Raw genomic sequence first — 14813 nt, forward strand, 5'->3', positions numbered from 1 at the left:
TCCCAAAAAAATATACAACTTTTCATCTGCAAAGAGGATGGTCATAACATACATTTTTTTTAAAGATGTATGGTTGGATAGAAAGCTGAAAGGTTGAAGTTTATTGTACCAATGTCAAAATTGCCACAAAAATTTAAATTTTGGTATAGAATCGTCATTTTCTTTTAGACGACATGTTCGACGTAGGCTCCACGTTGTCCGATCACTGCCTGCAAACACGTTGTCATGTTCTCCATCACTTTGGGAAACGTTTCCTGAGGAATGTTCTGGATTTCTCGGTGGATGTTTTCCTTCAGCTGATCAAGAGTCTGAGGCCTAGGGTTTCCATAGATCCTGTCCTTGAGATACCCCCATAAGAAGAAGTCTGGAGGAGTAAGGTCAGGGGAATACGGTGGCCACTCAACGTCTTCGTAGAGGGAGATAAAGCGGCCCTCAAAATGTTGGTTGAGAAAACACCTTGTTTCCCTGGCTGTATGGGGCAGTGCCCCATGCTGCTGGAACCACTGGGTTCTCATCTGGATCAGGTTGTTTCTCCTATGGGCCTAAGTACGTAGCTCAGGCAGATAGAATGCCTGAATCATTTCGCGATAGTTCCTCTGGTTTACCGTGCAAGTGCGTCCCTGGTCATCTTCAAAGAAGTATGGACATATTATCCCATACCAACCAACCGCCACCCACATGGTGCACTTTATTTTCCGAAAGTTTGGTGCATGGCGCAAGTGGATACCGAAATGTCTCGAGAAAAGACGTTGTACCTGTATGACAATTTTCGTCTGGTGCCAAAGTTCAACAATTTTTGTCCGTTGTTGTACGGTCAGTCTTGGCATTTTTCTGGCGCTTGCTTGGTATCAAAATAAACTTCAGGGTCTCTGCAACAACAAATGAAGCATTAGTGACAAAATTACTGCTTTTTTAGGATCAAAGGAAGCATTTTAAAAGTTGTATTTTTTTGGGGACACCCTATACATATATTTTTCATGTTAACATTGAAATAAACATGTAAATATAATAAATACGGTGTAAATTTAACAGCACGACAAGAGTTTTACCTTTTTTTAATTTATGCCAAAACAGCGAGGTGGGTGAGGGTAACAAATTAAGTTCTCGTTCGTACCATTCTCTGCTGTAAATGGAAAACACAAGACTTAGCTCGTAGATGATGATGCTGTTGGATGGGAGAGGGTGGAGGTTAGAAAGATGTGGATGCAGAACTTGCGATGGCTGTTGGATCATCGGGAGCACGACGAAGGCATCTGCTGCACTGCGCACAAAAGAAGGGTAAAACGAACTATAGCTACCTTGATCCAGAGCAGATCTTCGCAGCTTGGACAGGAAGGTGCGAGATGGCATGCTCTTCCAAAATAATCCCATCTCTTTGGCGTTAAAAACCTGCTCCAGCATAAATCCCTTCACCTCGATTTGTTCCATGAGACATGGTTGAACTGAAACCTTCGGCCTCAGGTGCCACGTGAAAACCTTAGTAAATCTGCTATGATTTCTCATCTACACCGATCCACTCGATATATTTTTTTCTGTTCTTCCTCAATCCAAACATTAAGCGCTTTTCCTTTCTTTCAATATGAGGATCACGGGATTGGAATGATTATTTTGCACTTTGCTAGCTGGAACCCTTGCATGGATATTTGACTCGCGTTTACACAGTCGATTCATTGATCCGGTGATGGTGGTCCACAGATGCCGCACTTTCACTTCTTACCGACGTATCAAAAAACTCGATTTCATCGCACAATGTCATAACCTTTCTCTGCCTTTTGGCACGATTAATTTTGTCTATCGTTTTACATTTGGGTGCCATTATTGACTGTTCGGTGTCTTCTAGATCTTGTAGATCTCGTATTACAGGATCTCCGGTTGTCATTTCCTGTTTGATGCCGATTCATTTTTAGCTCGCCTGTTCGAAGAACAGAGAGCTATAGCGATACTCCCGGCATGAGCGTCAGCGTGAGCGTGAGCGTGAAAATGTTTAAGTTTTTGGTGCAAGTTATTTCCTTTCTAATGTTTTTATCTACCACACTATTTTTTTTAACTGATTACAAAATACAAATACATATATTGCTTTAAAATTATTTGGATCAGACTTCACTGCAATGCTTTATAAAAAATATTATCAGACTAGTTATATTTAGCTTCGTTCCCATATGCTGGTCTGATTACTACAATTAACGGTGCATGAGAAACAACAATAGGCTACAGCCTGGTGTTGGCTTAGCGGTTAGGCTGGTGGCTTGGGATCCTAGGGTCCTGAGTTAGAGCCCCGTTGGTCACTGAATCAACACCAGGGGGTTGACTCAGCCTGTCATCCTTCCGAGGTCGGCAAAATGAGCACCAGTATCCTGGTAATAAGAGCACCACATCAGCGGCATAGCTGTGCCCCTAACCAATGATGCAACCAGCATCCAAAAAGGCAGCACACGATGGGAACAAAAAGCTCATAATGGGAGGTAATCGTACAGGCGGACGCAGTTTGGGCGCCATTATTAACTGTTGTGTGTCTCCTCGATCTTGTAGATCCAGTATTACAGGATCTCCATATGTCATTTCCTATTCGATGATTCATTATTAAATTTATCTTCATTCCCATATGCTGGTCTGATTACTACAATTAATAGTGTGCGAGAAACAAGAAAAGTCTCGTAATGAGAGGTAGTCATACACGCAGACGCAAATAACGACTCGTCTCGGCTCAAAAACCGAGATTGGACGAAATTAAATCCCGTGATAACTAAATCGGAACACAGTAGGATTCCCATGATTGGTAGAAATCCGCAATATTGGAACCCTCGATATTTGAGGGTTTACTGTCCTGTTGAATTAAAAAAAATTGTTTTTCATAATTGTCAATGATTTTATGTATTAGATCATGCATTTTGTTTTGCATCTGCTCATTGGTGACATGTGTCGTCACTCAGGTGTTGTCCGAGGTGTGCACAACGTTGGGCTTTGTGTGTGCCGAGCCTGCAGTGTGGGTGCTGCATTATCTTAACACGTGCGATGCCAGTTGTGAGAGCAAAATCATCGGCATCTACACAAGCAAGATCGAGGGCGTCCATGCTGTTGAAAAGCAGCTCGGCAACAAGATAAACAAAAAGGGCATGTTTAAACGGTGCGTCATTGTTTCTACATGCATCCCATCGTTTCTTTGTGCAACCTGACACGCTTTAAGTAGTTGTAACACTTCATTTTATTTTACTTTATTTGTGCTCAATCTGATTTCTACTGACCTGTTGCCATGAATGCAGTGGCATGTTCATTTCCATTGTTTGATTCGTATTCTGGAGCATGTTACCTCTGCCACCAAAGGTGGGCAGAGGTTATTTTTTCACCCCTGTCTATCTGTCTATTTGTTTGTTTGTTTGTCTGTGAGCAGGATATCTCAAAAATTATGGATGGATTTGGACGAAATTTGGTGGACAGGTTGGTGGGTGACGGGGATGAATTGATTATATGTTGGTGAAGATCTGGATCCGGATCTGAGAATTTTTTAAAAGTGATTCTTCACCTTTGAGAGATGGGGCCAAAAATGATATATAGCAGGTTATCCCAAAAATTTAGACGATTCGGATGAAACTTAGTGTACAGGTTGGGTCTCTGAAGAGGCCAAATTGATTTGATCTTGGTTTACATCCGAATCTGCATACGAGAGGTTTTTATTTTAAAAAATTTAAGTGATTGTTCATCATTGAGAGATTGAGCCAAAAACTATATATATGTATATATGTATGTGTACATATATATAAATATATATGTATGTTGAGATGTATATATGTATATATGTAAATAAATAAATGTATATGTATATATATATATATATATATATATATATATATATATGTATATATATATATATATATATATATATATATATATATATGTACAGTTAAGCCCAAAATTATTCATACCCTTACCAAATTTGGAGTATTTTGAATCGTGTTATTTGAGGAATGAGTTTCTTCTGGCTTAAGTTACATAAGAATGTGACAAACAGCTGAAAGAATCACCGCAAGAGACATTTCAAGAAATACTTTTTCAAGAAATACAAGAGACAATGTTTTGGGGGTATTTTATTGATAGATTTACAAAAAAAAAGTCATGTCCAGAATTATTCATACCCTGGCTTAGATCAGTTCAAAGTCACATTCAGTAATCAATGGAAAAGCCTCTGTTTGTGATTACAGCCTCCAAACGGTTTTTATACTTGCTCACAAGGTTTTTGCATGTCTCAACAGGGATTTTGGCCCACTCCTCCTTCACGAAGGTCTCCAGGTCTTTGAGGTTGGAAGGCTTCCTTGCCATCACTCTGGTCTTTAGCTCCCTCCACAGATTCTGGATTGGGTTGAGGTCCAGACTTTGGCTTGGCCACTCTCGAACGTCTGCGTCATTATCCCGGAACCATTTCTTGACTGACTTGGCGGTGTGTTTTGGATCGTTGTCCTGCTGATACGTCCAATGCTCCCCGAGGTGAAGTTTCTCTGCGGACTGTTTGATGTTTTCCTCAAGGATCTTGATGTACTGCTCCTTTTTCATGATGCCATCCACTTTTACGAGATTGCCGGGCCCACTGGCTGAGAAACATCCCCAAAGCATTATGCTCCCGCCTGCATGCTTGACGGTCGGGACTGTGTTCTTAGGGTTGTATGCTTCACCATTCTTTCGCTAAACGAAAGCAACATCTCTGTGCCCGAAAAGCTCCATTTTCGTCTCGTCCGACCACAGAACTGAGGACCAAAAGCTTGGATCTTTGTTCAGGTGAGCTTTTGCAAAGGCTAGACGAGCCTTTCTGTGCCTGGGATGGAGGAGTGTAGTCTTTCTTTGTCGGTGTCCATGGAGACCCCCCTTGTGCAACGTTCGCTGGAGTGTCTGCCTTGATATCTTGGTCCGAGACTCGCCAAGGTTGTTCAGCAGAGCCTTAATAGTGATCTGTGGAATGTTGATGGCCTCTCGCCATACTTTTCTTGCCAGACGAGGCGATACCTTTGACTTCCGACCACCTCTTTCAATGTTTTTTACAGTGTGGTACTCCTTGTACTTCCTAATTATGATTTGTATGGTGGCAACTGGCACTCGGAACTGCTTCGAAATGGCTTTGTCGCCTTTCCCCTCCTTGTGAGCATTCACAATGCACAACCGAAAGTCCTCACTGACTTCTTTCTTCTTCACCATGCTGACAATGACCTGAGAATGATTGCATCAGCTCCCCTTAATTTATAGTCTAAAAGCAGAGTGTTGTTCTATAACATTCCTCACTGTACATTTAATAGACCACATTTGTAATGCATTCAGATTGTATGCAGACATCTTGGAATAATTGCATAACATTATAAAGAATCTTAGGAATATCAAAAGCATGTGCATTATCACAAACATTGGCCTCAATTCTGAGACTTGGTATGGGGTATGAATAATTTTGGACAGGCATAAAAACAGAAATCTTAACATTTCTATTGTTATGCTAATAATGTTGAGCCAAAATATATGTGGATTTGTTCGTGCCAACTAAATGTCCTTGGGTGAAGTGAAAGTTCCACGACTCCAGCTTGGAGGTAAGAGATAATTATGTAGGTTATTCATCGGGTATGAATAATTTTGGGCTTAAGTGTATATATGTATATGTATATGTATATGTATATGTATATGTATATGTATATGTATATATATATATATATATATATATATATATATATATATATATATATATATATATATATATATATATATATACACCGGGCGTAGTGGCGTGCGCCTGTAATCCGGCTACTCGGAGGCTTGGGTTGGAGGATCGCTTGAGGACGGGTGCTCTGCACTGGGCCGCGCTATGAGAGGGTGTAGGGCAGCCCAGAATCATGGCGAAACCCAATCCATATCCCTGTGTCGTAAGAGGCGACCAGGGTTGCGTCAGGAAGGGCATCCGGCGTAAAACCTCTGCCAAATCAGTATGCTGATCATAACGGATGATCCGCTGTGGTGACCCCTAACGGGAGCAGCTGAAAGATGAACAACAACACATATATATATATATATATATATATATATATATATATATATATATATATATATATAATATTATATACATATATATAGTGGTTTCGCCGGCGCGTCGCCACGAGCACGACCCTCGATGAAGCAGTGGGGCCTTCTCGGCTCGATCGCCCGGAATTACAGATCGCCGGCCCAGAGAAGTCCGAGGTCGGCGGGTCCTGGTTATTTTTGACCGAAATACGCCAATGGGTAGATCACGTGGGGTAGGGTTAATTGCCAACTTCAACTTACCTAAGTACCAACGTGATCCAGCTACCGGGGTACTTCACCCTCGGCTGAACTCGTACGGAAGCGAGCCACTTAAGCGAGCCCATTCCGTGTGCGTAGCCGAGCGGTTGTATCGCCAAATTCCGCCGGCCCGATTATCCTGTTACTCCGTTACAGCGGCAATGGCTGCTCACTTTCCCGCACGCACGACAACCCAGCCAATGCAGAAATGGACATGACGAGCTGAGTACATTTAACAATTGGGGTTTATTTATACAGGTAATAATGGGGAACTGGGGAACACAAAGAGCAGAACTAAACCGAGTATTATTATTAAGCACGTAAATACAGGCAAAAACACTTATACATTTCACTACTTATCAGACGGGCCCACAGACACGCACACACACCCAAATAATCGGACCAATGGTCTTTATCAGGACCTTCCTCGGACCTGTCCACCTCGTGTGGTCTTCGAGCTGACGAGTGACCCAGACCAGCGTCGTGAAGCGGTCCGCAGAACTAGGCGCCAGCGAGACGCCTCCGATCCATGCGTTGCAGTCAGCGCCGGACCCGGCCAGAGATGCGCACTCGACAGACTGGATGCGCTTCGAGCCCACGAACGCAAGCATTCGTTGCTCCTTTTTCGTTGTCCCCCGAGATCTGATGTCCACGAGCAGTGATGTACTTCATGAAGATGAGCGCCCAGATGACCACCAAGGCCATGTACCGAGACGTGATCTTTTTAGCAAGCTCCGCGGCCGCGTATTTATTCGCCCATCCTGGGCGGAGTCTCGAGCTGAGGTGATGCGATCCCGCCCGCGTTCATGGTTGAGCGCAAGAAGACAATGGCGCCGGTCAGAGTGAACGTGGACAAATAAAAGAAAAACCCTATCAAAGTAACTCACAGCACATTTACATTTAATTACCCACTAGACTACGGGAAGGACGATCTATAAAACACGTACTTACCGATATAACTAAACTAAAGGACCTGAATGTTGGGTGTGACAGCTTTCCAGTTTCGCAACAATATATATATATATATATATATATATATATATATATATATATATATATATATATATATATATATATATATATATATACATACATATCATGATATTTCAAAAAGTTTTGGATGGGTAACGTCAAAACTGGTTGGACAAGTGCGTCGGTGACGAGAACGAATTGATTAAATTTTGGTTTAGGTCTAGATGCAGATCCGGCCTCCCGGTTGGATACAAAATTAAACTGTTCAGCTTGGCAAAGTATGTGCTCGCCTGAGTGCTGTTCTCATCACTCTCTGTCATATAACATTATGTGTTCATCTGCTTTCTGACATTATAAAGGTTTAATGATCCATATTACTTGTTCCACCCATTTCTGAAGGTACATGAAAGAGAGGGGAGGGGGAATGGAGAAGGGAGGGGAGGGGGAATGGAGAGGGGATGGGGGGGGAGGAGACAGTGGGAGGGGAGGGGGGAGGAGACAGAGGGAGGGAGGGGGAGGGGAAGGGAGTGTGCACACAGATCTACGCTATTATAGATTGTTCATTCTCAGATATATTGTCTGGCTCTATAATCTATATTGTTACCCCTGATCTGGCTCCATGTTGTTAAATGTTCAGTCTTGTCTCATCTTGCACCTTTGTATGCTTTTGTGCTTGACCAACGTACAGTCGTCTTATTTTGGAATCCATATTCTCTCTTCATCAGCCCTGCGAAATTTATCAACTTCATTATTATGGATTTGTCATGTGATGTGCAAGCAGTATGGTTTTGTGTATGATTCAGGTGGAGTCTAATACTGGATTGATTTTCAGGTATTTGCATCAATTCTTCATGGGATCCATGGCACTGAACATCGTTGAGTTTGTTGTGGATCCTGCCAATGATTGGGATCGTCTTGTTGATCAAATTATCAAATTTTTACCCATGACCTCGCTGAGCAATGGTGATTTATAAGTATTTGAAGGCTCGAGTCATGAACCGTATTTTCCATGCAAGTGTTACATGTTCGAAAGGGATGAAATCGCAAAGAGAGCAGACTTGTTTGTTTATTTGTATTTTTGCTCATGACTCGTAATGATAAATGTGTCACGCGTGAGTCGTCGGACCAAAGTGTTTTCGTCGTAGGTGATGTTGTGCCAGCTGAAGAACCATGATGTCAGTAATATGGATTGTTTATTCCAGTTTATCTGTGGTTTTGTATACACAGTCTTCAGAATCGTGCTCAAGGAGTAAGTGAGGAATGTAATGGTCTCGGCATTACGTACCTGAGATTGATGTGTGCCCTCGCACCACTTTTTGTGCATGGTTTAAAAAAAATATATTTATAAATATTTGTTTACAACTACATTTGAAACAGGAAATGTTTGGCCTTTTTGGGGCTTCAGTTCATGCGTTTTGTTCATCTCCCTGTAAATAACTGGATGGCTTACCTTTTGAAATTAAATCAGAACCTATCGTAGGATTTTGTGCTTCCAATAATTTTGAGCAAAAAGATTGCCTTTGTCCTTTACTGTCACGATTGTGTGTCCAGTGATTTTTACTGTATGATAATCGACTTGTCATTTAAATATCAAACACTTAAATGCTGTTGCTATTATTTTATACTAGCAATAGTACCCTTCACTTCACTGACGGATTTAATGAAAAGACAACGTGATGTACTTCACAAACATTCTGCTCTACAGCTTTGCTGCAAAGGTCAGTGTTGGATTATTTGGTTAAAATGAGTGACATGAAACATTTTGAAAATTTCGAATTATTCTCACTTAGATTTCAACATGACCGTAATACATATTATCAAATGATGTGAACTTTCTTTGCATAAGATTATTATTTGTAATATCGGATTCCACCAGGAGGCACTACACGATACACATTTACATAGAGAGAAATGGGGTCTTCTCCCCCACCCTGAACCAGCACCCCCAGATTTGCTATCCCCACGGAAACCATACATACCCTTCGGTAACATGCAAAATTTGGTTCCCCAAGGATTTAGTTCAGTAGTTACCCCACACACACACAAAAGAAAAAGCAGGGTTAAGCAGCTGGCTCATGTCCGCCTGTCTGTCTGTAAATTTCAGTTTATGATCGAGGATAACCTCAATTAAATGTTGTATTTGAACACGAATCAGAACATGAATCGGAAAACAAACCTGCCGTTTAACAGTACTTTATCTCTGAATTTATCCCGATCGCACATGTGCGGAGAGGAACGAGATAATTTTTTTTTTACTCTGCCTGCATGGCAATCGAACAAAATTGAAAGTAATTCCAAAGAGGAAAGGTGCTGTTTTTAAGCACGTCGTGAAGGACACGTACAACAAGCACAAATAACTAATATAACATGTTCGATAGGGTGGCGTAATCGACACTGCGTTAACGGCAGTAAACTTCTGGAAATAATTTATTTGTACGACATTTACAATCTTTATTTAATTTTAATTGAATTATCATATATATATATATATATATATATATATATATATATATATATATATATATATATATATATATATATATATATATATATATATATATCTGAGTTTGTGTCTGTGGGTTGATGTGTGGGTCTGTGGGTGGATGTGTTGGTCTGACCAAGGGACGTTTTCATTACAATGAAAATATTCATCTCCACTAACATCTTCTCCATAACTCCAAAACTATAGAAGCAAGCTAACAGCCTGAAACTTTGCATGCATACTAAGAAAACTCCAAGGAAGTGCAAGATCGAAAATTGGATGTTTGGGTTAATTAAAACACCCCTTTTGAAGATAATATAATTTAGAGGGTGCGCATCACAAAAAAACAAAATAAGCCTTAACAAGATGGCGTGCCGCAATCTTGGTCAGCCCTCTGTGGTTGCTGGAGTCTTCAGCCATGCCTCGATTTGGAAACACAATCTACTCTCATGGACTAATTAAAGTATATAATGGAAATATTTTGTCGGATTTGAGAATCGGATCTGGTGAACAAAATAAGTGTCGAAATCTGGAGTGAAATCTGAAATTTTTAACAAAGCGATTTTTTTTTTTTTTGATTTAAAAAAAAAAAAAACTTCATGTATTTATTTCAGCAAAGCATTAAACTTAACTTTTTCTACTGTTCGGATGATTATATTGAGTGAAGGAAAAATTATGGAATGTGCACAAAGTGTAAATTCATTGAGTGAAACGCCGTGCTTCATAACGTGCTTTTTAATCCGTGACGGCACAGTCTACAGGGGGTCCTTTTTTCATCAATTTCCGAGGTAGTTTGCTGTTTCCGTTTTGGGCGATTTACTAACATTACAAAATATAACTAGAATGGGCACTCGGTAGAGCGCATACCTTCGCCTCCGCTACTTTTTTGTTCTTGGCATGAGAGTGGGGGGAACAGACCAGTGGACATTTTGGTGTTGGTTTCATGCAAATCGGTTTTGATTTGACCGTGTTATGACAAAAACTGCATATTTTGAAAGGTCGTGACCCCACTGACCTTTGACCCCCAACCGCTAACAAGGGTAATGACGTAATTGTGTCATGTCGCCCATCACAAGATTGGGCAATGAATTCTGAACATTTTGGCATTGGTTGCATGCCAATTAGATCAAAATTGACCGCACTATGGTAAAAATACGAATTTTACCTTTCTGTGACCTTGACCTTGACCTTTGACCCTATCACTCCCAAAATCTAATCAAATGTTCCTTGGATAATAACCCATCATCCCACCAAATTTCAAGCGATTTGGTTTAACACTTTCTGAGTTATGCGAATAACAAACAAACACACACGCACATATTCACAAATAAATAAATACACAGCGATCAATACATAACCTTTCGCAGAATGCGAAGGTAAATATACTAATAGTTACTGCAATATATTAATACTCGCTAGTTTCTGCAAGTGAAGAGGAATGTGGACAGCACACATGGACGTGGTACAAATGGGAACAAATGACTCTCTGTGGGGTGTGTGCGTGTCTGTTCTTGGTTACGTGAGTGCGGTGCACGAGTTTCACGGGCACGCGATCTGAACTCAAACTTAGGCCTGTGATGCGTGGCGGTGTTGAGGCTATGCGACCGTCTCGCGAACCATGTACTTCTGCAGTGCCGAAGCCACGCAGGACGTGCCACCATGCAGTGCAGGTGTGGGGAAATCCTTGCGTGTGTGCGAGTGAAAGGTGAAGTAAATCGCTGGTGTGCGTGTAGGTTTAGCATTTACCCAGAGGAGGTTGGAGGAATGTGTGGGGTGTTGGGGGGGGGGGGGGACTGTGGGGAGCAATGTGTGTGGTGGACTGCATGGAGGCAAGCCTTGAGCAAATAGCATTAGTTTTGATTTTATAAATGTTACCGCCTGGTTTTATATCGATTATGGCGGTTAGAAGGAAAATGTGTGTTTTATTGCCCCGGTAATGCCCTGGTTCTCTGCCTTCCCATTCCCTCCCCTCACGTCGCCTTCCCATTCCCTCCCCTCGCACCGCCTTCTCCCCCCCTCGTACTGCCTTCTCCCCCCCCCTCGTACCGCCTTCTCCCCCTTCACGTCCCCCTTCACGCCGCCTTCTCCCCCTCCCCCATGCTGCCTTCTCCCCCCCCCATGCTGCCTTCTCCCCCCTCGTGCTGCCTTCTCCCCCCCCCCGTGCTGTCTTCCCTTCTCTCATGCTATCCTCCACCCTACAACACTCCGGAGGTCGAGGAGAGGAAAGTGTCAAAGAATGTGCCAATTGGCCAAATGAAAGCTTTTTTTTTTGCAGTCAAGACTGCTGCTCCGATCAATTTAGTTTTCATAAAGGAATGAATCGCCAGATCACGGCAGGACAGCCGAGAAGAACGCATGTTCGCTCTTAGCTTTCTCGCCTGGGTTCGTATCCCGACTCAACCATGAACTGTCATCCTGGTGTTTTACAGGCAGGGTGATTTATCAATGTGTGTGCCATCTCTCAGATGGACATTCAGCTGGGCGTAACATCTGCCACAATCCAACCTCCTCCTCTCCCTCCCTTCACTCCCCACTCCCTCTCTCACCCCTATCCCGCCCCTCTTCCTCTCCCACCTCTCTCTCTCTCTCTCCCGCCCATTCCCTCCGCCCCTTCCCTCTCGCTCTCTGAATGAATTGAGTGGTGCTATTGAATTAATACCAGATGGGGTTGACTCAGCCTGCCATCCTTTCGAGGTCGGCAAAATGAGTACCAGCTTGCGGAGAAGAATGAGCCATTCAGGTATCCTGTGTCAGAGTGGTGACCTGTCCAGGATTGTGCCCAATAGTGCAGGAGACTGCTTCGGCAGCACCGACGTTCTGTACAGAGTATGGTCCCAATGGATTTGGAAAAAAAAAAAATTTGAAGTCGAGAATATTGCATTTCGTTGATGCTTTTTCCCCTCCTCATTTTAAACTCACAGTGAAGCAGGGAATAACCTGCAGTATATCTGGTGTTACTACTCGGCATCTGAACTTGGCAACATGATGGATGCTTTCGGGTCCTGGCAGGGACAAGGTGAGGTTGACATTTTGAGTAAACACCCCATCAAAGTGCAAAGGTTTTTTTTTCTTTTTCTCTCGCTACTCTTTGTTATACTGTTATGAGCTTGGTGTTGCTGAAATGAAAGCTTACATTTATTTTTTTAACTCTAATTGAAGGTTCGTTTATATCAAACAACGAGCAGTCGAACCACGTTTGAAAAATACTTTCATTGTAACTTTAGAAACGGCACATATTAATGATGGTACAGTGTTTGTCATCATTCCGGTTTCTTGTGTAATTTGGTTTGTTGAGGGTTATCAGTTAGAGCTTGACGAAGCTTTCTTGAAGCTGAGCTCATCAGTCTGTTGCATACTTTACGCTTTCAGGTATAAGTTACTGGAGGCTTCCTCGTGAACTCGTTGAGTGTTGGACGCTTGAAGGTCGTTCGTTGAAGTCTCATCATGACGCGTTATCCCCAGTTCAAAAGCGGTAAGCCTACTTATAGAACCCACTTCATTCTGCCTGTGATCATCTCTTTCATTTTTAGAGTTGAACTGAGATTTAGTTAATTCGGTCATGCTTTACCAACTGTGCTTACTTTCTGATCTGTAAGATGTAAGAGGATCTCATTTCAATGTACCTAATCCACCCAAAAAACAACTTTTTTGCAGTTATGGCCAAAAATATTGGCATCCTTGCACCTTTTTTTTTTTTTCAAATTATGCACCATTTCTTCCAAAAAATAGTTGAAATTAAAAAAAATCCTTTGACATCCACATATGTATCATGGATCAAAACAAAAAAAGCTGAAAAAATTACTAAATCGTAGCTTATTCCACACACAAATCTTAAAATGGCGCGGACAATATTATTGGCACCTTTCAGAAGTTGTTTGAAATAATCAGATTTCAAGCAGGTGATACTCCTTTACTTTGGAATTGAACTCACCAGTGGTGAGTTGCAGGTACCTGCAATTTAAAAAAATCACTCATTCAACCAGTTTGAATAGAGAAAAAGAGTCATTCTGCTGTTTAGTATCACTGTGTGAACCACAATGAGCATGGAGAAAAGAAAGAAAACAGAGAATTGTCTGAGGAGGTCAGACTCAAGATTGTAGTCAAGCATGGACAATCTCAAGGTTACAAGTCCATCTCCAGAGACCTTGATGTTCCTGTGTCCACCGTACGCAATGTTATCAGGAAGTTTAAGGTCCATGGCACTGCAGCCAACCTCCCTGGACGTGGCCACTAGAGAAAACGTGATCAAAGATTGCAGGGAAGGATTGTTTGAATGATGGAGAAAGCACCTCAATGAACTGCCAACCAGATTCAAGCTGACCTTCAGACAAAAGGGACGACATTTTCAACTCGCACCATCCGTCGCCAACTCAATGAAAGTGGGCTCTATGGTAGGAGACCCAGGAGGACCCCACTGCTGAGAGAGAGACACAAGAAAGCCTGACTGGAGTTTGCCAAAACACACCTGAACAAGCCAAAATCCTTCTGGGAGAACGTCTGTGGACAGATAAGATAAAATTAGAGCCTTTTGGTCAAGCACATCATCTCTATGTTTGCAGAAAACAAAATGAAGCCTTCAAAGAAAAGAACACCTTCCCTACAGGCAAACATGGAGGAGGGTCACTGATGTTATGTGGTTCCTGTGCCACCTCTGGCACTGGGTGCCTTGAACGTGTGCATGGCATCATGAAATCAGGAGATTACCAAGGCATGTTGGAGCGCAATATTCAACCCAGTGTCAGAAAGCTGAGTCTCTGTCGAAGGTCATGGGTCTTGCAGCAGGACAATGACCCTAAACACACTTCAAAATGCTGGACTGTTCTGAAGTGGCCAGCAATGAGGCCAGATCTAAATCCCATTGAACACCTGTGGGGATATCTGAAAACAGGGGTTGGGAGAAGGCACCCTTCAAATCTGGGAGAACTGGAGCAGTTTGCACAAGAAGAGTGGGACAAACTGCCAGTAGAGAGGTGAAGGAAGCTCATTCATGGCTATAGGAAAAACTTGACTGCAGTTATTTTGTCCAAAGGCTGTGCTACCAAATATTAAGTTTTGGGTGACAATAATTTTGTCA

General features: G+C 42.1%; 1 protein-coding gene across 3 annotated transcripts in view; it reads left to right on the forward strand.

Moving 5' to 3' along the window:
- The window catches only part of KCTD18 (potassium channel tetramerization domain containing 18), a 33028-nt gene that overhangs the window by 15454 nt on the left and 2761 nt on the right, over positions 1-14813 (forward strand). For all 3 annotated transcript variants that reach the window (XM_085877803.1, XM_085877805.1, XM_085877804.1), the window contains 3 exons: positions 2931-3124; positions 12661-12755; positions 13109-13211. In XM_085877803.1, the coding sequence (XP_085733929.1) occupies positions 2931-3124; positions 12661-12755; positions 13109-13211 (392 nt within the window). The remainder of the gene's footprint in view (positions 1-2930; positions 3125-12660; positions 12756-13108; positions 13212-14813) is intronic.

Source organism: Eptatretus burgeri, chromosome 4 (assembly GCF_056783735.1).
Source record: "Eptatretus burgeri isolate ZD-2024b chromosome 4, Ebu_testis_v1, whole genome shotgun sequence".
NCBI classification, from domain to species: Eukaryota; Metazoa; Chordata; class Myxini; order Myxiniformes; family Myxinidae; genus Eptatretus; species Eptatretus burgeri.